General features: G+C 54.4%; 1 protein-coding gene across 1 annotated transcript in view; it reads right to left on the bottom strand.

Moving 5' to 3' along the window:
* The window catches only part of ITGA11 (integrin subunit alpha 11), a 51,205-nt gene that overhangs the window by 5,774 nt on the left and 26,080 nt on the right, over window positions 1–19,351 (bottom strand). The window contains exons 6-21 of the mRNA XM_054214347.1: window positions 19,171–19,298; window positions 18,365–18,513; window positions 17,476–17,620; window positions 16,884–17,049; window positions 14,308–14,378; window positions 13,365–13,509; window positions 11,154–11,302; window positions 10,715–10,855; window positions 9,490–9,693; window positions 8,904–9,034; window positions 8,070–8,236; window positions 6,590–6,732; window positions 5,353–5,463; window positions 5,053–5,138; window positions 3,070–3,277; window positions 1,291–1,389 (exon numbers count right to left, since the gene is read on the bottom strand). Coding sequence (XP_054070322.1) covers window positions 1,291–1,389; window positions 3,070–3,277; window positions 5,053–5,138; window positions 5,353–5,463; window positions 6,590–6,732; window positions 8,070–8,236; window positions 8,904–9,034; window positions 9,490–9,693; window positions 10,715–10,855; window positions 11,154–11,302; window positions 13,365–13,509; window positions 14,308–14,378; window positions 16,884–17,049; window positions 17,476–17,620; window positions 18,365–18,513; window positions 19,171–19,298 — 2,243 coding nt within the window. The remainder of the gene's footprint in view (window positions 1–1,290; window positions 1,390–3,069; window positions 3,278–5,052; window positions 5,139–5,352; window positions 5,464–6,589; window positions 6,733–8,069; window positions 8,237–8,903; window positions 9,035–9,489; window positions 9,694–10,714; window positions 10,856–11,153; window positions 11,303–13,364; window positions 13,510–14,307; window positions 14,379–16,883; window positions 17,050–17,475; window positions 17,621–18,364; window positions 18,514–19,170; window positions 19,299–19,351) is intronic.

Here is a 19,351-nt window from a genome sequence, read left to right as displayed (position 1 = left end):
CCCTGCTCCCATCGGGAGATGCTGCCGGGCTTTGGGCAGAGCCTCGGCTTTCCAGGGAGAGAAGAGGCCCCGCTGGGGATTTGCGGGGTTTGCTCTCAGTCCCGCGCTCTGCATTTTTTTATTATTTTTTTTTTGCTCGGAGATTGGGGAAGCAAGCAACCCCCCCCCCAGCCTTTGGATGAGAAACCCTCCGGGGGACCTGCAGCGAGAGGCCGCTCGGTCCCATCTGCGGCACGGGGTCGGCTGGCGGGGGAAGGCAGCCGGAGAGAGGCCAACAACAATAAAATGTGATAAATGTCACATCTGCAAGAGCTGTGGCAATGACCTCAAACTGTCTGGGACTGCACAGCTGAGTATAATATTAAAGCTCCTGCTGCTCCCCGGCCAAATTTCCATTTCCAGCTTGTCTTTGTTTTGGCAGGACCTGGACTACCTGATGCCACGCAGATGCATTCTCAGCCCCCATAGGTCATGGGGAGTCAGGCTGCTGCGCTCTCGTGTACAGCCACAGGCATCTGAGAGGGCTTTTTTGGGAGCTTTAAAGCCTTAGAGAGGTGCCTGGAGCTCGTCCATCATTTTCAAGCTTCTGACAAGGAAAGGCTTCAGACGGATACGGCGGTTGGAAAGATTTTTCTCTTTAGATCCTGCTTGTCTTGTCCCGTTTTCCCGCGGTGGGGGCAGGACAGGCAGGTGGGATTTCACAAGGTGCCTGCAGAGAGTGGCCCCGGCGAGCGAGCTCCCGCATCTCCTCGCTTTCGCTTAATGCTGCACGTGATGTTTCCAAAGGGTTTTACGGCATTTAAAACACGGTGTTTGCTGGACCTGGGCTTATGCCCAGCGCTGGCAACCTCTGTGAGCTGCGGTCTGCAGGATGCCACCAGCCCGTGGGGGCTTGGGCAGGCTCGGAGGAGGGTCTGGATGGACCCCGGGTGCTCAGAGCACGGAAAATCTCTCAGAAGAGGGTACTTCATCCTGCGAGGAAGGAGCTCGAGGAAGTCACCAGCATGGTTTGAAGCCAACATTAAATTGCTCCAAAGGACTGGAGTCAAATCCTCTGGCTTGGAGGAGCTGGGCGACCTCCGAGCATCAAGGCAGCACGCTAACCATCCCCGGCTCCCAGACAAGCCTTTCGACCACCGGCAACGGACAGAGAAAGGGAAGAACCCAAAATTTTATCTTTAAAAAAATCCTGTTCTAAGAGGGACGGCTGCGGCCCCGCGGCCGTGCTGGGGGCAGGGGGCTCCCGTCCCATGGGTGAAGCCTCACTGGGGCAGGAGGGAATAGCTTTACCTTGGCCTTGGCTCGGAAGAAGGGGTAGCTCACATTGCACACTTTCTTGTTGGGGTGCTTGTCTTCAGTCATGCAGTCAATGTTGATGTCCGTGTCATCCTAAAATGGGACGCGAAGTGTCCATGGCACCGGGCACGAGCCCTGTGACCTGGCTCTTTATGAAAGCAGCAAACACGCGCACACACAAATGCCCAGGGCTCAAAACAGGCTTTAACTTTTGGAAAAAAACAACCAACCCAACCAACCAACCCACCCACCCCGGTTGTTGCAGGCTGGTAATCCTTCCCAAGCAGCTGAATTTCTAGGGTCGTTCCTGGAGAGGGCATTTCCAGCAAGCAACTTCCAGCTTTCCGATTTAAATCCCCTTAAGAAATTTAACTACAGCAGTGAATGAATGAACCCAAATATTCTTGGCACTGTAATTGGGAAGAAGAATATTTTCCCGTGTTGCAGAGTCACAGGGAAGCATCAAGAGATAATACGAGCTGTTATTCTGCATGGCCACCAGCTAAGCAGTAATATTCAACTCCCCCATCCCGACGACCAGGTTCCTGCTGCTCACCCCCCGGCGGGCGAAGCTCCTGCCCATCGCGAAGCCCAAGCGCAGGCTGGGGTGGGATGGGATGGGACACCAGAAGAGGTTGTAGCCTAGTTGCATGCAGGTGTCCGTCCCCACCGTGAGACAATGAGCTCTTCCAGTTTTCGGCACTGTGTTAGACCCCGTAAGGGTCTTGGTTTGAGCTCCTGCCAGTAGACAAGTCCCAGCCAGGAGCTGAAGCTACAAGGAAAATGCCTTGACAGCCATCAGCAACGGCCTGGAGCTTTCTCTCACTCATCTGCTGAGATTATAGACTTTCTGGGGGCCACAGATACTTTTTATTTGTGTCTCTATACAGCCCCTGACGCAAACATTCAGCCCCTCTGGTTGGCAATTTGCTTATTTAAAAGCAGCAGCTGGCAATTTGCTTATTTATAAGCAGCAGCAAGGAGCCCGTTAGCGGACTGATGCTACAAATATTTCCTGCAACCGCCGCTGCGTGCTGCTTTCCGTTACCGGGCATCGCAGGGTTCCCCCCTGCCACCTCACTTAATTTGTAGTAATCTCTCCGAAAAAATGCGTTCGTCTTATTTTGTGGGCAGCCTGCCCCACAATTTTCCCTTGGCACGGCTCATAGAAAAACAGAGGCCGGACATGGGATCTGCGGGCGGGTATGAAGTCACTGGTGGTGGTGGTGGGGGGGGGTGAGCGAGGAGGGCTCAGCAGCATCAGCAAATTTCCCAAACCTCGCGGGGGAAAAGGGAGGAGTCGCACTGAGATGAGCACGTGGCGGGGGTGGAATATTGGGGAGGGCACCCAGGGCCTGGGGATGGGCTCACCCAGGGGACAAGCCGTAGAGAAGTGGCATCGCCCGGCTCGATGCTGAGCTCGCGTTATCAGCCCGTACTTCCAGGAGTTATATCTCAGCTGCAAAAATTCATCCCTGACGGGACCTTGGCCACGCGCAGCAAGTATTTTTAAACTATTGGAGCAGAAAAATAAAGAGGGAAATAATTTCATCTGCCTTTGACCTTCTTTCAGGCTCTTAAAATTCAAACGTTTTTGTATTTCCAAAATAAAGAGCTGAAAGGGCTGTAAGTGCTTAGAAACGACGCCAATAAACACGTCTGATTTATGAGGAATGGAGACGTTTTTGGGCTCTGGTTTAGGACACAGCTTTCTCATCCGGCCGGGATTAGGAGCGCCTCTGGAAAGCCCCGGATATCCCCCGGCAGCCTCACCTTGGGGATTAAGCTGGCGAACTGGAGGTTTCTGGAGAAGGAGATGTTGAGGACTGTGCTGTAGGCGTTTTCGCCTCGGTTCTCCAGCGCCGCCTCCACGGCCACCCTCCTCCTGCCGCTCTCGATGACGAAGACGGAGGCGTCGAAGGAGAGGCTGAAGGCCGAGCAGTCCGGCGGTGCCCTCCGCAGAGCCCGCCGGCAGAACTCCCTGCGAGAGGAGGGCAGCGCTGCGGGCAAGGCCTGCCGAGCACCCCCCGGGGACCCGGCCCCAGGAATTCCATGTGCACGGCGTGTAGGATAGTGCAAGGAAATCCCCGCTCTTCCTCTGTTGTGCTGCTACGGAAAGAGGAATCACGAATTCCTCCCACGGGCCATCATTTTGCTGGTGATTTTTGGCTAATGCTGCCTCGCTCTCTCAGATGCTGAGGGCACTGGGACACCTCTCTGATGAAGAAAGGCTGAGGGATTTGGGTCTTCTCAGTCTGGAAAAAAGAGGACTGAGGGGGGACCTTATCAACGCTTATCAACACTGAAAGGGGGGGTGTCATGAGGATGGGGCCAGGCTCTTCTCAGTGGTGCCCAGTGACAGGACAAGGGGTAACGGGCACAAACTTGACCATGGGAAGTTCCATCTCAACACGAGGAGGAACGTCTTTGCTGTGAGGGTGGCAGAGCCCTGGCACAGGCTGCCCAGAGAGGTGGGGGAGTCTCCGTCTCTGGAGACATCCCAACCCCGCCTGGAGGAGTTCCTGTGCCACCTGCTGTGGGTGACCCTGCTCTGGCAGGGGGTGGGACTGGGTGATCTCCAGAGGGCCCTTCCCACCCCCACCGCTCTGGGATTCTCTGTGACCCAGTTAGGAGCTTTGAGTGCCGTTGGGATGTAAAGAAAAAAATAAATCCCACACCATTAGCACAGGGTAGGGCTGGCACCGAGTTTCAGGCTGGCTGAGCTCTACCTCCCAGTAAGATTACTGGCACAAACTGCAATGGCAGCGTCTGTTTTTACAGACTTGGCGGGTGTTTGCACATTGATTTTCTTTACGCAGAATAAAAAAAGGAAAAGAAAATATAGGACGGTGCCACCTTCAGAGCCCCACGGCGGGGCAGCGAGGGCGCCGGTTTGAAGGAATAGCTCTATTCCAACAAGACACCTCAAAAGTGGTTTTCTCAGCAGAAATCACCTCCGCACCGGCTGCTCTTGCAGGGCACGATCCAGCGCCCGCTGATGCCGTTGGGAAAACTCCACAGGCTTCAGGAGGAACCGGACTAGAGGTCTTGCACCCTGGTAGACCATGGTGTTTGCCCATGGTTATTCGTAGGACTCCAGCCGCTAAGTTCCGGAAATCATCCCCTTCCCGCAGCTCGCTGCAACCTCCCGCAGCACAGCCCAGCCAGAACCAGTCATGCCCTGGGTCGCAGCCCCAGGGACCGAGAGCTTTACGGAGCTTTACAAAAAATGCTGAATTATGGGATACAAGTAATCCCCAGGTAGCGGTGCTGGCCAGGAGCTTGGTCCAGAGCCCGCTGCCATCGATGGGAGGTGGAGGTTCAGACTCCTGTGCTCCTAGATAACCTTTAAAGCTCTTTAAGTGATCAGATGTAGTGTATAATTATTTCTGCTGCGTGAGTCAAGCCTGTAATTGCCAACTGGGTAATGCCAGCCTTGCACTTATTCCCCCCTATTATTTTCTGATTTGTCTCCCCGGGGCTCATCACCATGGCATCAAATATTAGTTGTTTTGTGGATTCCCTGAAAAACCACTGATTCGTTCCAGGCAGGGAGCAGGCAGAGTCTCAGAGACCCACTGCGAGCCGAGGTGCCGAGGAGAACCTCGTGGTGGTGCTGGAGGAACCTTATGGTGGTGTTGGATGAAGGACCAGCTGCGATGGCAGAATCTAGGGAGCATGGGTTGGGGGGGCGCCTTTTGGACCCCCCCCAGTTTGTGATACTGGTTGGGAGGATGCTCTGAGCGACCTACTCACATGGCACTGGGCACATCGCTTCTGGCATCCAGGACCAGGTCAGGGACGCAGTGCTCGTCTTCATTGCACCCATTCCAGAAAGGGACCTGAGAGGGATGACAAGAGCAGCTTGGTGACACTTTGAGTCCCAGTTTGTGCTCCAAGGAGAAGGGACACAGGCAGCGATCCCAGGTTGCAAACACATTCCTATCACGGGAGGGAGCAACCCGAAGATAAAGAAGCAAATGTTCCATTGGGCAACAAATCTGCTGACCAAGCTCCCAATAAGAGGCACCCTGGGAGGTCGGTGCTGCTACCTACCGAGACCTTGAGCGAGGTGGGCCAGCTATCGTCCAGCATGGGGCCGTTCTCAGGGTGCTCCAGCTCGTAGTCGATGGAGAACGTCACCGGCTTCACATAGTCAGCTGTGTCCTGCGGCGGACAGAAAGCATCCTTGAGAAGGACAGGGCTCCTGCTCGTGGAGGGGCAGCATCAGAGAGCGAGGTAAGGCAGAACTGCAGGCAGGTGTGATTATTTTATGAAGTAAAAGCTTTGCAATCTTGTACGCTTGGTGTGTAATCATCCTGCCTCTCCAGCTAGCCCTTACCGAGGGACAGGGACAACCCGAGCTCGGCGGTGCTACTCAACACCCATCTGACGGTGCAGGAAATGCTGCACCCTGGGGACGCTGCCTCCAAAAGACGGATGCTCTGGGATCACTGACCCTGAGCCAGGCTCCCAGGGGATGCAGGACCGTCCTGCAACCCTGACCTGGGGCTTCTCCGGCCGGTAGCGACGCTGCACTTTTCCTGCAGCTCTGTGAGCTTTTCCCATGCATTGCCCCGGCCGCACGGGGTGCAGTTAGATGCTCTGAAGCGAGATGCTTCTTGGGCTAAATCACAAGCTCCATCTCGAGCTCCAGACTCAAATTTCCCAGAAGTTCACGGCAGTTCAGGCCAGGGCTTGGGGCCGGGCCAGTCTGGCAGCTCGACCCTCCCTGGCCTCGGCAATGTTCTCATCATTCACTGGGAATGTTTGATTTTGGCCAGGTTTGTGCATCAGCTGTTCCCCGCGAGCAATGCAGAGGGTTTCGGTGGCTCCTGCACCCAGGGAGGGGGACCCTGATGGCCAGAGGGGTGCAGAGGGTGAGAGCACTGGGGACTGTCAGGGAGGCATTTGGTTCCCTAATGGAAAAAAAAGAGTTTTCTCTGATTTTGGAGCAGGGGGACCAGCCTGACCTGCGCATCATGAGTGCACGCCCTCCCTGAGGGCACGGCTAGCGGCTCGTGGACAGCGCGAGCTGGGGCTGCAATGAAGTCAGTGCTTGGGGACCCCGCGGCAGCTGCGTGCCAGCAGCTCCATCCCTGACCACATCAAACCCAGCGAAGAAATCCAGGATGGAGGATGAGGCTGGTTTCCAGCCATTATGGCTCCTCCAACCACGTCCCAGCACATCGTTGCTTTGCACGTGGTGGAGAGCATCTTTGTCGGGGCGGCTGCCTCTCCTCCGGGGGCTGGCCGAGGAGGAGACCCCAGCCTTGTCCCCTTTTGCACTCACCAGGACGTGGAACTGGAGCCTGTCACAGTGCTCCTGCCCGGCGAGCAGCACCAGCCCCTTCTGCGTGTGCCGCTCTCCGCTCTCATCCAGGTGAGCCCGTGGCGTGTACCTGCGCTCGTCGATGGTGGCGTTGTACCGCAGCGCTGGAAGGAGAGCAGCGCCGTCAGGGCTTCTCCCCGGGGTTACCACCCTCGCTATACAGCGACGCCGGGGCAAAAATGGGCTTTTGCGCACTCAAGCCCCTGTCACCCCACTGGGAGGAGCGTGGCAGGGAGCGCTCTAAGGGAAAACTGGGAAAGCTGGGCTAGAGTTGTTATTGCCTGCTTCTAACAGACGTTTCTTTTGGGCAAAGCATCCGCTCTCCAGGTCAAATAAGGAACTTGAAAAATGCATTATCCAAAGACGCTGTGTAAAATCTGTGCGGGATATACACTTATTTGCCTCTTATAAATGCACATGCTGGCCTGTACCAGTTCTGGAGCTATTGTACCCCAGAGCACTCTCCTCTCCCAGATGCTTCACTGGAAGATCAGTTGCTTCCTGCAGCGCTGTCGAAAAGAAACCGAAGGTCCTCGACCCGGTGCCAAGCCAGGGTGGGGGTGGGGTGCACAAAACGTGGGTAAGCAAAGAGCAGCCATCAGCCCCCAGCACACACCGTCCACCAAGTGGCTCTTCTGGGTAGAAATCAGTGTAAAGGTAAATAAATGAAGGAAACCCCACTCAGTTTTTTTTTTTGTCCTGCAAGCTCTGCAATGATAGCCGTTAGGAGGAAAACACTGGATTTAATAGTGCAACTCAAAATTCTTGCTCTAGGGGATGGGAGCTTTTCCTTTGGCTTCACTCGGGACCCAGGTTTCCTCTGACAGCGTTTGCTGCCGGGTTGCAGGGGACGGAGCCTCCACCGATTCCCCCGGCTCCAGCTGAGTCACTGGCATCCGCCGGGCAGGCTCGGGGTCACAGCGACATGCGAGGGTTTAAAAGCAGAGCCGGCCAATAACTTCACGGAGGTTCCCCGGGATATTAGGGAAATGTGCACATATGGTCGGCAGCTGCGTCCTGCCGCGGCAGCGGGGAGGATGGATGAACTCCGCGGGACACGGTCCGGGCACGTCCTCTCCTGTCCCGCTGCCCGGTGAGGCGGTGGTGACACCCCCGTCGCACGCACCGCAGCAAGGCAAGCTGCGGGAGAGCTTGGCGCCAGGGCGTAGGTGAGAGAAAAGGCTAAACACTGGCAGGGTGGAGTTCTTGGGGTGTTTCTCGGCACTGCTTAACGGCAGAGCCACCGTCCCTGCTGCACCGGCCAGAACAGGGACAAATTTGTGGGTAAAAAGGGATGTGGCAGATGGCAACGCGCACTCCCCCAGACATGCCAAGCTCCTGGACGGTTTCCCTTGGCAGAAGCCGAGTGCTCCTTCGGGGCTGGAAACCTAAACGACGCATGAATTGGGTTTTTTGTCGCGCGAGCAGCCGTGCCGCTTACCCAGGCTGGCCGTCTGGAAGTGAGCCGAGAGGAAGACAGCGGTGAAGCAGACGAAGGCCGACATGCAGGTGGCATCCTTCCCGTTCCGCTTGCAGTCCTTGGTGAAGATGTTGATTTTGGGGGGCTCGAAGCGGATGCTGGCGTTGATCTGGACCACGCTGCGGGACCTGTGGGGCGAGCAAGGGACGGGAGATGTGCTGGGGCACGGGACCCCGGCAGACATCTGCAGCAGCTTCCAAAAGCCTCCAGATTCATCCTTTTCACACTTTTTCACCCCTTTTCCCAACATCGAGAAAGTGCTGAGGAAAACCAAAGGCCACCACAGTGTGCCGATCTTCTCTCAGCTCATCTATGCAGGATTTGAAGAATAAAATCTCTTGCACATATTTGCCTCCCTGCTTATGACAGTGAAGCGGCTCAGCACCGAGAGCAGGATTTGGCACGCAGCACTTCCAAAGGCAGACCTCAGGGTGGCCCATCTCTGCTGGGCACAGCTACCCTCCATCCTAACAGCTTCAAGGGACTTTCCAAACATTAATCTATCTTTGCAAATATTAAATTCTTCTTATTCAATAAGAGCAGAGGGAGCCTGGGCAAATCACCGCAAATGGTTTGAAACTTTTGGGGACCTAATAACGAAATTCAATGCAAAACCAACTCTGATGTCCTTCAAGGGTCCAAGCGCATTGAAATGCCATGGCCCTCCTGGGCGGGGGGTCATTATTGTAGAAAGACGGGTCAGATTGTTGGGGCATCAGTTTCCCCCCCCTCCAAATGTCAATATATTGCAATGAGCTTTGGGCCGAGGAGAGTGCCAAATGAGATGCAGCTAACCACAGCAGCACGGCGTTCCCCAGAGAGCCGACGGCCAAGTCAACGAGCCCGTCTTCGTTCAGGTCCAGCTGTCCGTGGATGCTGCATCCAAAATACATCAGGCCTGGCGCGAGGTCCGCAGCTGCTATCCGCTGAAAAGCAAAGGGGAGAATCCAGGCTGGTTTCCAGCCGGAGCATCCCTGCCTGCGAAGGAGGGGTTTGCCACGCCGACCTCTCCACCTTGCTACTGAAGATGCCCCTTTCCAAACGATTGCACCAAACATAATTTTCCAGGGAATGACACCATCCAGAGATTTCTACCGATTTACTCTGCATGTTTACTGTGTCTCTCACAAGTGTGAGAAATATTTTATCTATAGTAATCCATTGCACAGATTGCTAAACATTGCCCCTAATTTCAAGCATGTTTTCCATCCCCTACGTTTGCTTTGTCTTGGACCCCTCACAAGAGAAAATATCCAGCAATAATAATGAACAACACGGTACTGCATGTGACTTGATTGTGCTCTATCAGTCTTTAAAATGGGCACAAATGACATTTATTCTGATGAAGGATGGGCACGATGGAAGCACCCGAGGGCTGTACCTGCTTGTACTTCTTCAGGACGGTGTCTTTGAAGCCGAGGAAGATGTATATGGCTCCTTGGTGCTCGTCCTCCAAAGGCGCCCCGACGACAAGGTCGTTGTAGGAGTCCTGGTTGAGGTCGGGCACGGCGGCAATGCAGGAGCCGAAGCGGGAATTCTGGTAGCTCTGCAGATCTACAAGGGCACCGCTGGAAACGAAGTGGTTCTGCCGGGCCAGCCAAAGAGAAAAGGCAAAAAAAACCCCAACCCCAAACCCATCAGCAGCAAGCCTGGCAAGAGGAGAAGGTCCTCAATGGCAAGCAAATAAGACGTAATTTCTCTAAGGAAGGAGGTTAGAGCCCTCCTGGCGCTGTGGGACTTTCTGCTCAGCATGTCCTTGGGGACAGACGAGCCCCATGCCAGCCCCACACCTGCTTTGCCTTTCTTTTATAGCAACCTGCATAAATAGTTGCATAAAAAAATTGTGCCTTAGATATGGGGACTCCTGCTGCTCTGGGCAGGCTCTGCAGCCTTGGATACCGAGCGTGACCTGCTCGCTGCCCCGGATGCCCCCGGAGCCTGATGGATTTGGCTCTGAAACTGCATTTTGAGCCAGCTTTGAAGGCGGCAGGAAAGCTGGTCCTGCCCCAGAGCACTGGTGGGTGCCAGGGAAGGGGACAGGGGTGGCACATGAAGGGGACGGGGGTGGCACATGTCCTGCCTGTGCCCTGAAGCGACGGTGGAGGGACCGACCTTGCTCCCAGCCATGACCCTGGGCAGGAGGGTGCGCTTGGAGGGAACGGTTTTGGGGGAAGCAAAGTGGATGGAGACCGTTTGTCCAGAGAGACACCCACGTCGCAAAGACCCCACCACGCACCCCGTACATTGCCTCCTCAGGGCTGGGGAACTCGCCCGGCCGGGAGCAGCGAAGCCTCGAGACGAGGTGGCTCCGTTCCAGCAGAGGCTGGACGCCCTTCGCTGGCAACGAACAAACCCCCCGAGATTGTTTATAAACAAGGAAAACAAGACAAATCCTCCCCGAGCCTCGTGGCAGCCGCAACAGCGAGGCGCTGCCAAGCTCCGCTGCCTTCGCACCGTGCCGCCGTGCCCTGTGAGGTTTGGTGGGGGCTGGCGGGTGCGCGCTGCCCAGAGCCACCCCGGGGAGGTGACACGAGGGGACACAGTCCCCATGTTAATGCCTTGTCCCCTGCAATGTCCCCATCTCGCCCTGCGGTGCTGCCACGTACCTCCCGCAGGGTGTAGACATAGACCTTCCCCCTCTCCCTGCCCTCGCTGAAGTACATGGGGGCTCCCACCAGCAAAACATCGGTGACGCCGTCGCCGTTGACGTCGAGGGAATTGATCTCGCTGCCGTAGTAGGAGCCGATCTGGAGGAGACAGAGGAGGGGATGGGAGCAGTGCTCCTGGTGGTTAGGGGCACTGCCACCCCCCCGGTGGGGACCGCAGGGACGTTCTGAGCCCCATCCCTGCTACAGCCATGTGGTTTGGAGCTGTGGGTACAGAGACAGCCAGGACGTCCCCAGCTGCCCATGGACGCATTACACTGCTGAGCCGTTTAAACAGAACTATTTGCAAAATGAAGGGGGGGCAGGATTTATGGAGGAGCCTGCGTGCCAGGTGGAAAAACCGGCGCAGCATCCTTGGCAGCGTGCGCCCCCACGTTACCTGCTCGCCCTTCAGCGCCTGGTGGATGGTGAGGTTTCGGTTGTTGTGCATGCTGAAAATGATGACTTTCCCGGTGTGGTTGAACCTGGGCGCTCCCGCGACATAAATCCGCTCGTGGTCGGTGGATATGACGGAGGAGACGGTGTAACCTGGAAGGGGGGCGGGCGGGGGGTGAGGATCTGCCTGCCTGCTCCCAGCCGCTGCCCGGTGATCTGCTTTCCATTAGCCCCCAGCTGCTGACATAACTCTGGCTGCCTCCCAGATCGGGAAGCTGGAAACCCAGATTACTTCAAAGATAAAGTCATTCAAACAAAACCCAGCGCCCTGACCCTGGGCTTTGAGCCGCCTGCTCAGGTCCTACCTACACCCTGGGCTGTGCAGCCGCACCAAGAGTTTTGGCACCGCTGAACGCAGCCGGCGAACCCCGTGAAAAATCCTTCTCTCATCGAAGTCAAGTCCAATTCCCGACCTGATTAAGTGTTTTATTTCATGGTTTGCATCAAGTTAAACAAATGCTAGTGAGGTGTGTGCACGCTGGGAGCCTGCGGCACCCGCTGCACGGAGTCTTCGAGACCCTGGCAGCTCCGCATCTGAAACCAGGCGTGAAAGACTTTGCTGATGCTTGACATTAACATTCACAGTCCAATAAAAGCCACGAAGCCATCGAGACCGATGCTCACAAGTCCTTATGAATGACCCTGAGCAATCGCCCTTTCCCACCCAGGAGGGTTATTTTCTGTGCCGGGATCACTGACCCCACACATCGCATGCCGGGCTGCGGCACTTACCATAGAATCATAGAATCATAGAATCTTCATGGTTGGAAAGGACCTTTGAGATCGTCGAGTCCAACCATACACACACAAAAAACCCCCTACAATCTCTGCCACTAGAGCATGCCCTGAAGTGCCACATCTAGACGTTTCTTAAACACCTCTAGGGATGGTGCCTCAGCCCCCTCCCTGGGCAGGCTGCTCCAGTGCCTGACCACTCTTGCAGTAAAGTCATTCTTTCTAATATCTAATCTAAACCTCCCCTGCCGCAACTTCAGACCGTTTCCTCTGGTCCTGTCATTATTCCCCTGGGAGAAGAGGCCAACACCCACCTCTCTACACCCTCCTTTCAGGGAGTTGTAGAGGGCACCACTTCCCCATGTGCGTGGCACTCAAAGCATGGCCAACCATGAAGCTGGAGAAGATCACTTGGGGTCACATCCTATTGAATTTTTGAGTGTCTCCAGGGATTATCAGGGTTTATGGACCCCTTTCCCTGGGTACTGGCCTTACCTGGGGTCTCTGTCTACCTAAATATTCCCTTCCTGGGGGGATGTTCCTAAGCCAAGGTTGATGGTTGGACTAGATGATCTGAAAGGTCCCTTCCAACCTGGGCAATTCTATGACTCTATCAGCTTGGAAAGCCCCAGGTCCTGGCGCTGGGTGAGCTGGGCTGCTCTGCAGCAGGAGGGACTGGCATTTCCTTAATATTTCTGGATTTCTTACTCCAGAAAACAGGAAAGAAAGATCCCAGCTGAGCTCCCACGTGCTGTCACGGGTACCCCTTGCACAGCCACAGCCGTCCCCGCTCCAGGTGCCTGCAGCCGAGCCCCGGGGACACTCTGCTGTCACCCCAAGAGATGAGCCGCGTATCCCAGGGCCTGTTTGTGTCCCCTGCGGAGGGAAGAGCCCCGACACGCCGGCGAGCAGCCCCACAGCATCCCGCCCCGCTCCCTGCCACGGGGCAGCCCGGCCTGGCACGCACCCCTCTGAAGAGAGGCTTCATTTTGCAAACCAGGCTGATGTTTTTACTCCAGGCCTTCAACAGCCGCACATGGAATGGATTAACCCAGCAGGTATTTCCTCCCTTAGGCATGAGATTTCATCAGTGCTTTTTTAAACCATTCCGGTAAGCGCTGCAGGTGACCCGGGCTGGTCGGTGTCTGAGATACTTTGGCATTTAAATGGCTTTTGTGCTGCATGCCGTGGTGGACGCTGGAGTCTTCCCAGGCGAGGATGCTCACACACGCTGCATCCCTGAGCGAGGGGCAAGACAGGTCTCACGCCAACCGGAGCTCGCAAACAGCCCGGCATGGCACCACCTACGCTGGGAGTGCTGGCTGCTATTAGTCATTGGAGAAATACGTTGCGCTTCCTATCGTTAAGTGTAAAATCATGAATTCGGCCCTGGCAGGAGAGCCTCATTCAGCTTTCTTACCTAGATATGCTCCGTGATTTTTCAGCTCCTCCGGGAACTCCTGGAGATAAGATTCCCGCAGGGGGATGACCTTCCCGCTGCTGGTTTCCTTCAGGACGGCTCCATTCCAGTCGTAGGCACCCACTGCCCCCAGCAAGATCCCGTCCTGTGGGAGAGCAGGAGTAGTTTGAGGGTATTTCTTGCCAAGTGGAGGCAATTCTCCCCCACGCTGCCCATACGGGCAAAGCCGATTCACGCTGAGATGGATGAGGGGACCTGATGGGAGAACAGGTAGGGGGGTCCCTCAGAGCCCAAATCCTTGACTGTATACTTATTGGAGGCTGCAGAGTGCAGAAAAGAAAACCAGAAAACAGTCCCTCCCAGAAACTGCATGTTTTACAGAAAAGGGGAGAAATCTCACCAATGGAAAAGAAAAAAAAATCAATACAAATAATAATAATAATAATAAAAAAACCCCAAGCAAACCATTCTCCAAAGCACACCTGGAAAGATGGAGATGTTTAAACACGCCGCAATGACATTTCACACCCTCTTCTTATCTTTTCAGCGTGCTCTTCCTCCCCGGGAAAAGCCCAAGCAGAAATTCCTCCTGGCTTTTCGCTCGGACCCGCCAGCCTGCAGAGCCCGGGGGTGGGAAGGACCATCCCCTGCATCCCACCACCGACACACGCCTTCCCCCGTGGCCGTGGTATCGTGAGGAGCTGCTGCGGGCTGGTCCTAAGGCAGGCACTGGTCTCCCAGCAGCTCCCTTCCCCACGGGATAAACCACCAGCAACAGCGTTTTCTTCTCGTTCTTCACGTTAGCAATTTAGCTTCGTGATTAATAACTTGCCCAAAGCACCCGTCTCCCCACCTGCAGCTGCCAGTGATGATAAAAAGCACAGGGCCCCCGCTTGCACAGGCAGGAGCCAAAAAAAAAAAAGCCCCACGTTTACTCTCTTACTTCCACAACGTGTGATGAAAATCCAGTCTGGGACATTTCCAGTCCAAAGGAGATTTCATTCTTGTTGGTTCCTTAAAAAAAAAAAAAAAAGGAATTTGTATTTGATGAAGAGCTTTGCTTTCCTGGAGGGGCTGAGCCTCGGTGGGTCGGGGTGGGATGAGCGCCCACCTCCACCCCACCTGGGGCACAAAGGACCTCGGTTGCCATAAATGTGCTTTTCTCCCTAAAGCACCACAATTACACAAACTTGTGCTGTTAATAGGGACTGGGAGCTCTGCCCCGGTGCAGTTCTCTCCTTCCGAGACCCACAAAAATGTGGGTTTAGAGGATTTTGCTTCATAAGTGCAACTGGGTGAAGCTTCTCACCCCAGGGAAGCTTTCTTCCACTGAGAAGCATCGGGCTGGCCGGACCGGCATAACTGGCAAACTGGTGGGGAGTTTTTGAGCTGGTTTGACCAAAATTCCCCCAAGCCCCAAGATGTTTAATTTCCAGTGAAAGCCCTCCATCTTCTGTCTCAATTGTTCGTCCCGGGATGTGCTTTTCCTGTGAAATTTAGACAAATTTAGTTTTGGAGACTGACAAACTTGTCACAAGGCGGACAGAAGCGCCGTCATTTTGAACAAAAATATTTCTTGATATTTAATTTCAGCCAATAAAACCCAAACCTCACATTATTCCCATAACCCCGCAATGCCTAACATTCCAGGGAGTCCCTGGCCATCGGTGTGTGGGGTTTTTTGCCCGCTTATAGCCCGGCTGGGTTTGAATGGAATTTGATGGGTGAGAAAGACACTGGCACCAGACACTGACACCCAGGTGACCCGCCCTGTGCCAAATTTCAAAGGTTTGCTGTAAATGACAGGGCCATCACAGCTCTGCGAATAACTGTTGCAAGAATGAGGGGGTCACCTTTTGAGGAGAAGCCGTCTGTGCTCCTGATGTTTTGAGGGATGCAAACCACTCCAAATAGAGACATCAAGGCCAGGCTGGGTGAAGCTTTGAGCAGCCTGGGCTGGTGGGAGGTGTCTCTGCCCAGGGCAGGGGCTTGGAACTAGATGATCTTTAAGGTCCCTTCCAACCCCAACCGTTCTTTCTATGATTCTATGATATAAGAAGATACTCAAAGTGTGACTTTAGGTTCTGGATCAAAGCCTGGCAGGGAGGACTGGTGTGGGTGGGAGAGAAGAACCGGCAACGCCACGGCCAGCGTGGGCAGGATCTCGGGAGCAAGGACCACACGCTTCTCCAGCCAGGTTTTGTGAGGGCTGACGCTGCCTCGGGGCAGGGGGCTGCGCTAGACGCTCCTCCAGCGGCTGTTTTCTGCAAGTGGTTGTACTGATTCTGGGCAGTGGAAATTCACGCTTCCATGAGGTCACCAGAAAGGCGCCTGTTTTAAAACGTTTGCATCTCTCCTCATTAGTTCTCTTACTTATACGCGAGAAGAAGAAAAACAAAATGAAGAAAAAAAGTCACTTTCTCCCTCCAAAAGGGCTTTCTCTAAGTGGGGCCAGACAAAATCTCTTTGGTCGCCCCTGTTAGTAGAATGTCCCCCCGTTGCCCTCAGCCGAAGCTGCTGCTGCTGCATTTTCATGCATTTGGGATGTCTGTATGTCATCCCAAACACGGTGATGTGCTGAGGATACTAAACCAGGGAAAAAGGGACAGCCTGTCCCTTGGAAAGCAGAGCCCTGAGAGGTGGGCAGCGCAACCTGAGCAATCAGGCTAGACTTTCCTAAACACGCTCCAGGAGCTAGCATGGGATGGGGACTACTGGGGGGGTTGGATGCAGCCACCTAATTCTGAAGGGTGGGAGAACGAGGCTCAATATCACCTATTTTACTAGTCAAGGTGCTCAGAGAGCTCCGAAAGTCTAAGTGCTCAAAGTGGGGGCTGGTGGGTTGGTTATTATGCATGAGCATCTTGCAGGAGCAACGGTACATTGCATTGAATAAGCTTTTAATCTGCTAAAGGAATGGAGATGGGGAGGTTCAGATGGTAAATTAGGCTACTCATTCTTAACAGGGAAGAGAAAAACATGGCCAGACCATGAAAACATCGTCTGGAAGCAATGAGCTGCCTGGCTTTCACAGCAGCAGTATAGGGAAGCAGCTCTGGGGGCAGTTGGAAGAGGACAGGTGCCTTCATCCCTCTTGGTGGTTGCAGATCAAAGCCAGAGTCACCTCTGCAGCAGACACCTTAACAGAAAAATGTCTGATTCAGTGTGAACTGGATAAAACGCAGCGGGAGTGGGTGCTGCTGCAGAGGGAGGCCGTGCCCTAACAGGCTGCCCAGGGAAGCGGCAGAATCGTCATCCCTGGAGGGATTTAAAAGATGGGTAGACAGAGTGCTTAGCGACAGGGTCTAGTGATGGTTTTGTCAGTGTTGGGTTGATGGTTGGACTCGATGATGTGAAAGGTCCCTTCCAACCCAGGCAGTTCTATGATTCTATGATTCTATCAAACAGATATCAGGGAAACCATCGCACAAATTCAGCAAACCGAGGACAGACAGCACATCTGAAGTAACCTGCTGCAGCCTGACTGGCCGGGATGTGTCAGGGAGCAGCAGCACTCACCTTCCAAGCTAAATATCCTCTCCCCCAGCGCGTCCACTATGTCTTTGAGTGCTGCTTCATCTGTGACATTAAAGAAATGCTTGTCATCTGGGTCGCTCGCTATAAATTTTATCTCGTTCAAAAAGGCTTCGGGATTGATTCCTCTTCTGTTATAATAACCCAAGACCTACGTTTGAAAGAGAAATGCAAGACTCAGGGGTTTTCATGCGATGGGTAGAGCCATCCCAAAGCACCTGAGGGGTGTCCATATGGAAGGAGCCTGACAGCCTTGGCATCTCCCGTTGTCGGAGCAAACCAGGATTTGCTGTAATTCCTCCAGGCGGCTCCACCTATGCTCCCCTCATGGAATTGGGGTGCCCGGTGCAATGCAGGGTCCTGCCTGTCCCCGGCCACAGCTCCTGCTACAGAGCCGAGCATCCCACCACCTCCTGCAAAAGCAGGACCAGCAGCAAGGAGCCCTGCGACCGCGCTGGGAGCGGCGGAGGTGGGCTGCACTGCCGGCCCTGGCGCACTGGGGTGCATGGGGCACCGCCGAGCTCTGCACGGCTTCTGCAGCCATTCAGCGCCGAAAGGTCCCCCCTCCACCACTTACCGCCACCGCGTATCTGGTGACATTGTCCTTCTCGCTGTCCTCAATCACCTTCTCCAGGTCTGGGCTGTCGTGCGACTCTCCATCTGTGATTACAATCATTACTCTCTTTGCCCCTTTCCGGCCACCTTTCTGAAACGCTTCCGAGCTGCAAGTGAAGAGATGCCCTGGGCTGCTCAGCCTCGCCAGGGGGGTCCTGGCCCGGCTCCCACTGCCGTGTGTCCTCCCAAACCCCCCCGGCTCCCACCGCCACGCACCCACCGAAACCCCCGTCTCCCACTGCCGCACACCCCATTGCCCGCACCGTACGGCACCGAGCGGCGTCGGGTGGGCTGCCAGCCCCTGTGGAGGTGCAACGGGATGCAGAACCCTGGGGAAACATTTTAGGACTTTAAAAGGGGATTTTTCCACCAAGGGAGCTGGCTTCTTGCAGGAGAGGAGCCTTGAATTCACCAAAATGCCCTAAATCTGCAGCAGGTCGGGCTGCTGTAAAAATGCACGGGAGCGGGGATTTGTCCCAGATAAGGGAGGAGCTGGAGGTGTGGGTCGGGGCTTTCTGAGCTCCCTGGGCTGTGGCAGCCTGGGGTAGGTGGCATTTGGGGTGGCTTTTGGGGCCTGAGAGCTCTTCCAGAAAGAAGATTCATTTTCCGAGCCTGTCTCTGCGCCCTCCTTCTGGTCCGGCTGCGGCCAAGGACTAAGCGGTTTTGCAAAGCATCGTTTGTAAAGCATCAGTTAAAGACCAAGCGGTTTTGCAAAAGCATTTTTAGCCTGGCGGTATCCCCTGCTTTCTAAGCAGCGAGGAAAAATGAAGGGGGAGAGAGGGAAGGGAAAAAAAAACCCCAGTGATTTTAAACTTGTTATCGGGAGGAACAGGAAGGTGAGGGATTTTTACCGAGCAAACTCTATCCCGTAGGCAGTCCTGGTTTCTGTACCTCCTCTTTGCTCTATGTGACTGGCAGCCGCTACCACGTCTTTTACAGACCTGTAGTCATTTAAATGAAACTCATGGACGACGTCTTCTCCATACTGAACAACTCCGACCTAGGGATTAAAGAAATATCACCAAGGACACCAACAACCCGCTGCATGGTGAGTGCCTGCGACACAACTAGCACGTTTCGCCGATCGCATGAAATAGCATCATTAAAAATCAATCACTCTGTCCCAATTTGCTCCAATTTTCCCAATTGCTCCCAAACGCTCAATTTTGATTCTATTTTCACCCCTGCGTGGCTGCCCCTGCCCTCCTATAAAGGTTTTGGGGTGATGCCGATGTGCTGTATCCACAGCATCTCTGGATGGGACCCAGTGGGAGATATTTGTGCAAATTGTTGAGGATATCTCTGCCCAAATCCATGCCCAAATCAGCCCACGATCGCTTATAGGGAGAGGATGGAAAGCTCTTCACAGCTGCAACAAGCTGCTTCGGAAGAGGGCAATACTTCCACATTTCCACATGATTTCATCCTCCCCATGCCCGGTCAGGGTGTGGGATGCCGCTCTCTCCATCGCTCATTTAGGGACATTAATGTGAGCGTTGTTTCCATGGGCTCAGCTTTAAAAATCCATACATTGGAAGTTTATTATGAAAAAGCGTGGTGCCAAATTACAGCGTATTGGCAGAAAAGGGACGTTGAAAACGGCCTCGTGAGTGTGGCCAGGAGATTCTGCCCGACACGGGGGGATGCAGGGGCTTACTTGTATCTGGCCGGGGCCAATATAAAATTTTTTCAAGATGTTTATCAGGAATTGCTGAACTTCAACCCAAGGATATATGCTGTTTGATCCATCCAGAACTATGATTATGTCCATGTACGTCTGGCATCCTGTGAAAAATACGCAGTATGTTATTGAAAGATCTTGGCAACGCTTGTAAAGG

This window comes from Rissa tridactyla, chromosome 9 (genome assembly GCF_028500815.1).
Source record: "Rissa tridactyla isolate bRisTri1 chromosome 9, bRisTri1.patW.cur.20221130, whole genome shotgun sequence".
NCBI lineage: Eukaryota > Metazoa > Chordata > Aves > Charadriiformes > Laridae > Rissa > Rissa tridactyla.
The sequence above is the reverse complement of the archived record's forward strand: the minus strand, read 5'-3'. Positions and strand labels throughout refer to the sequence as shown.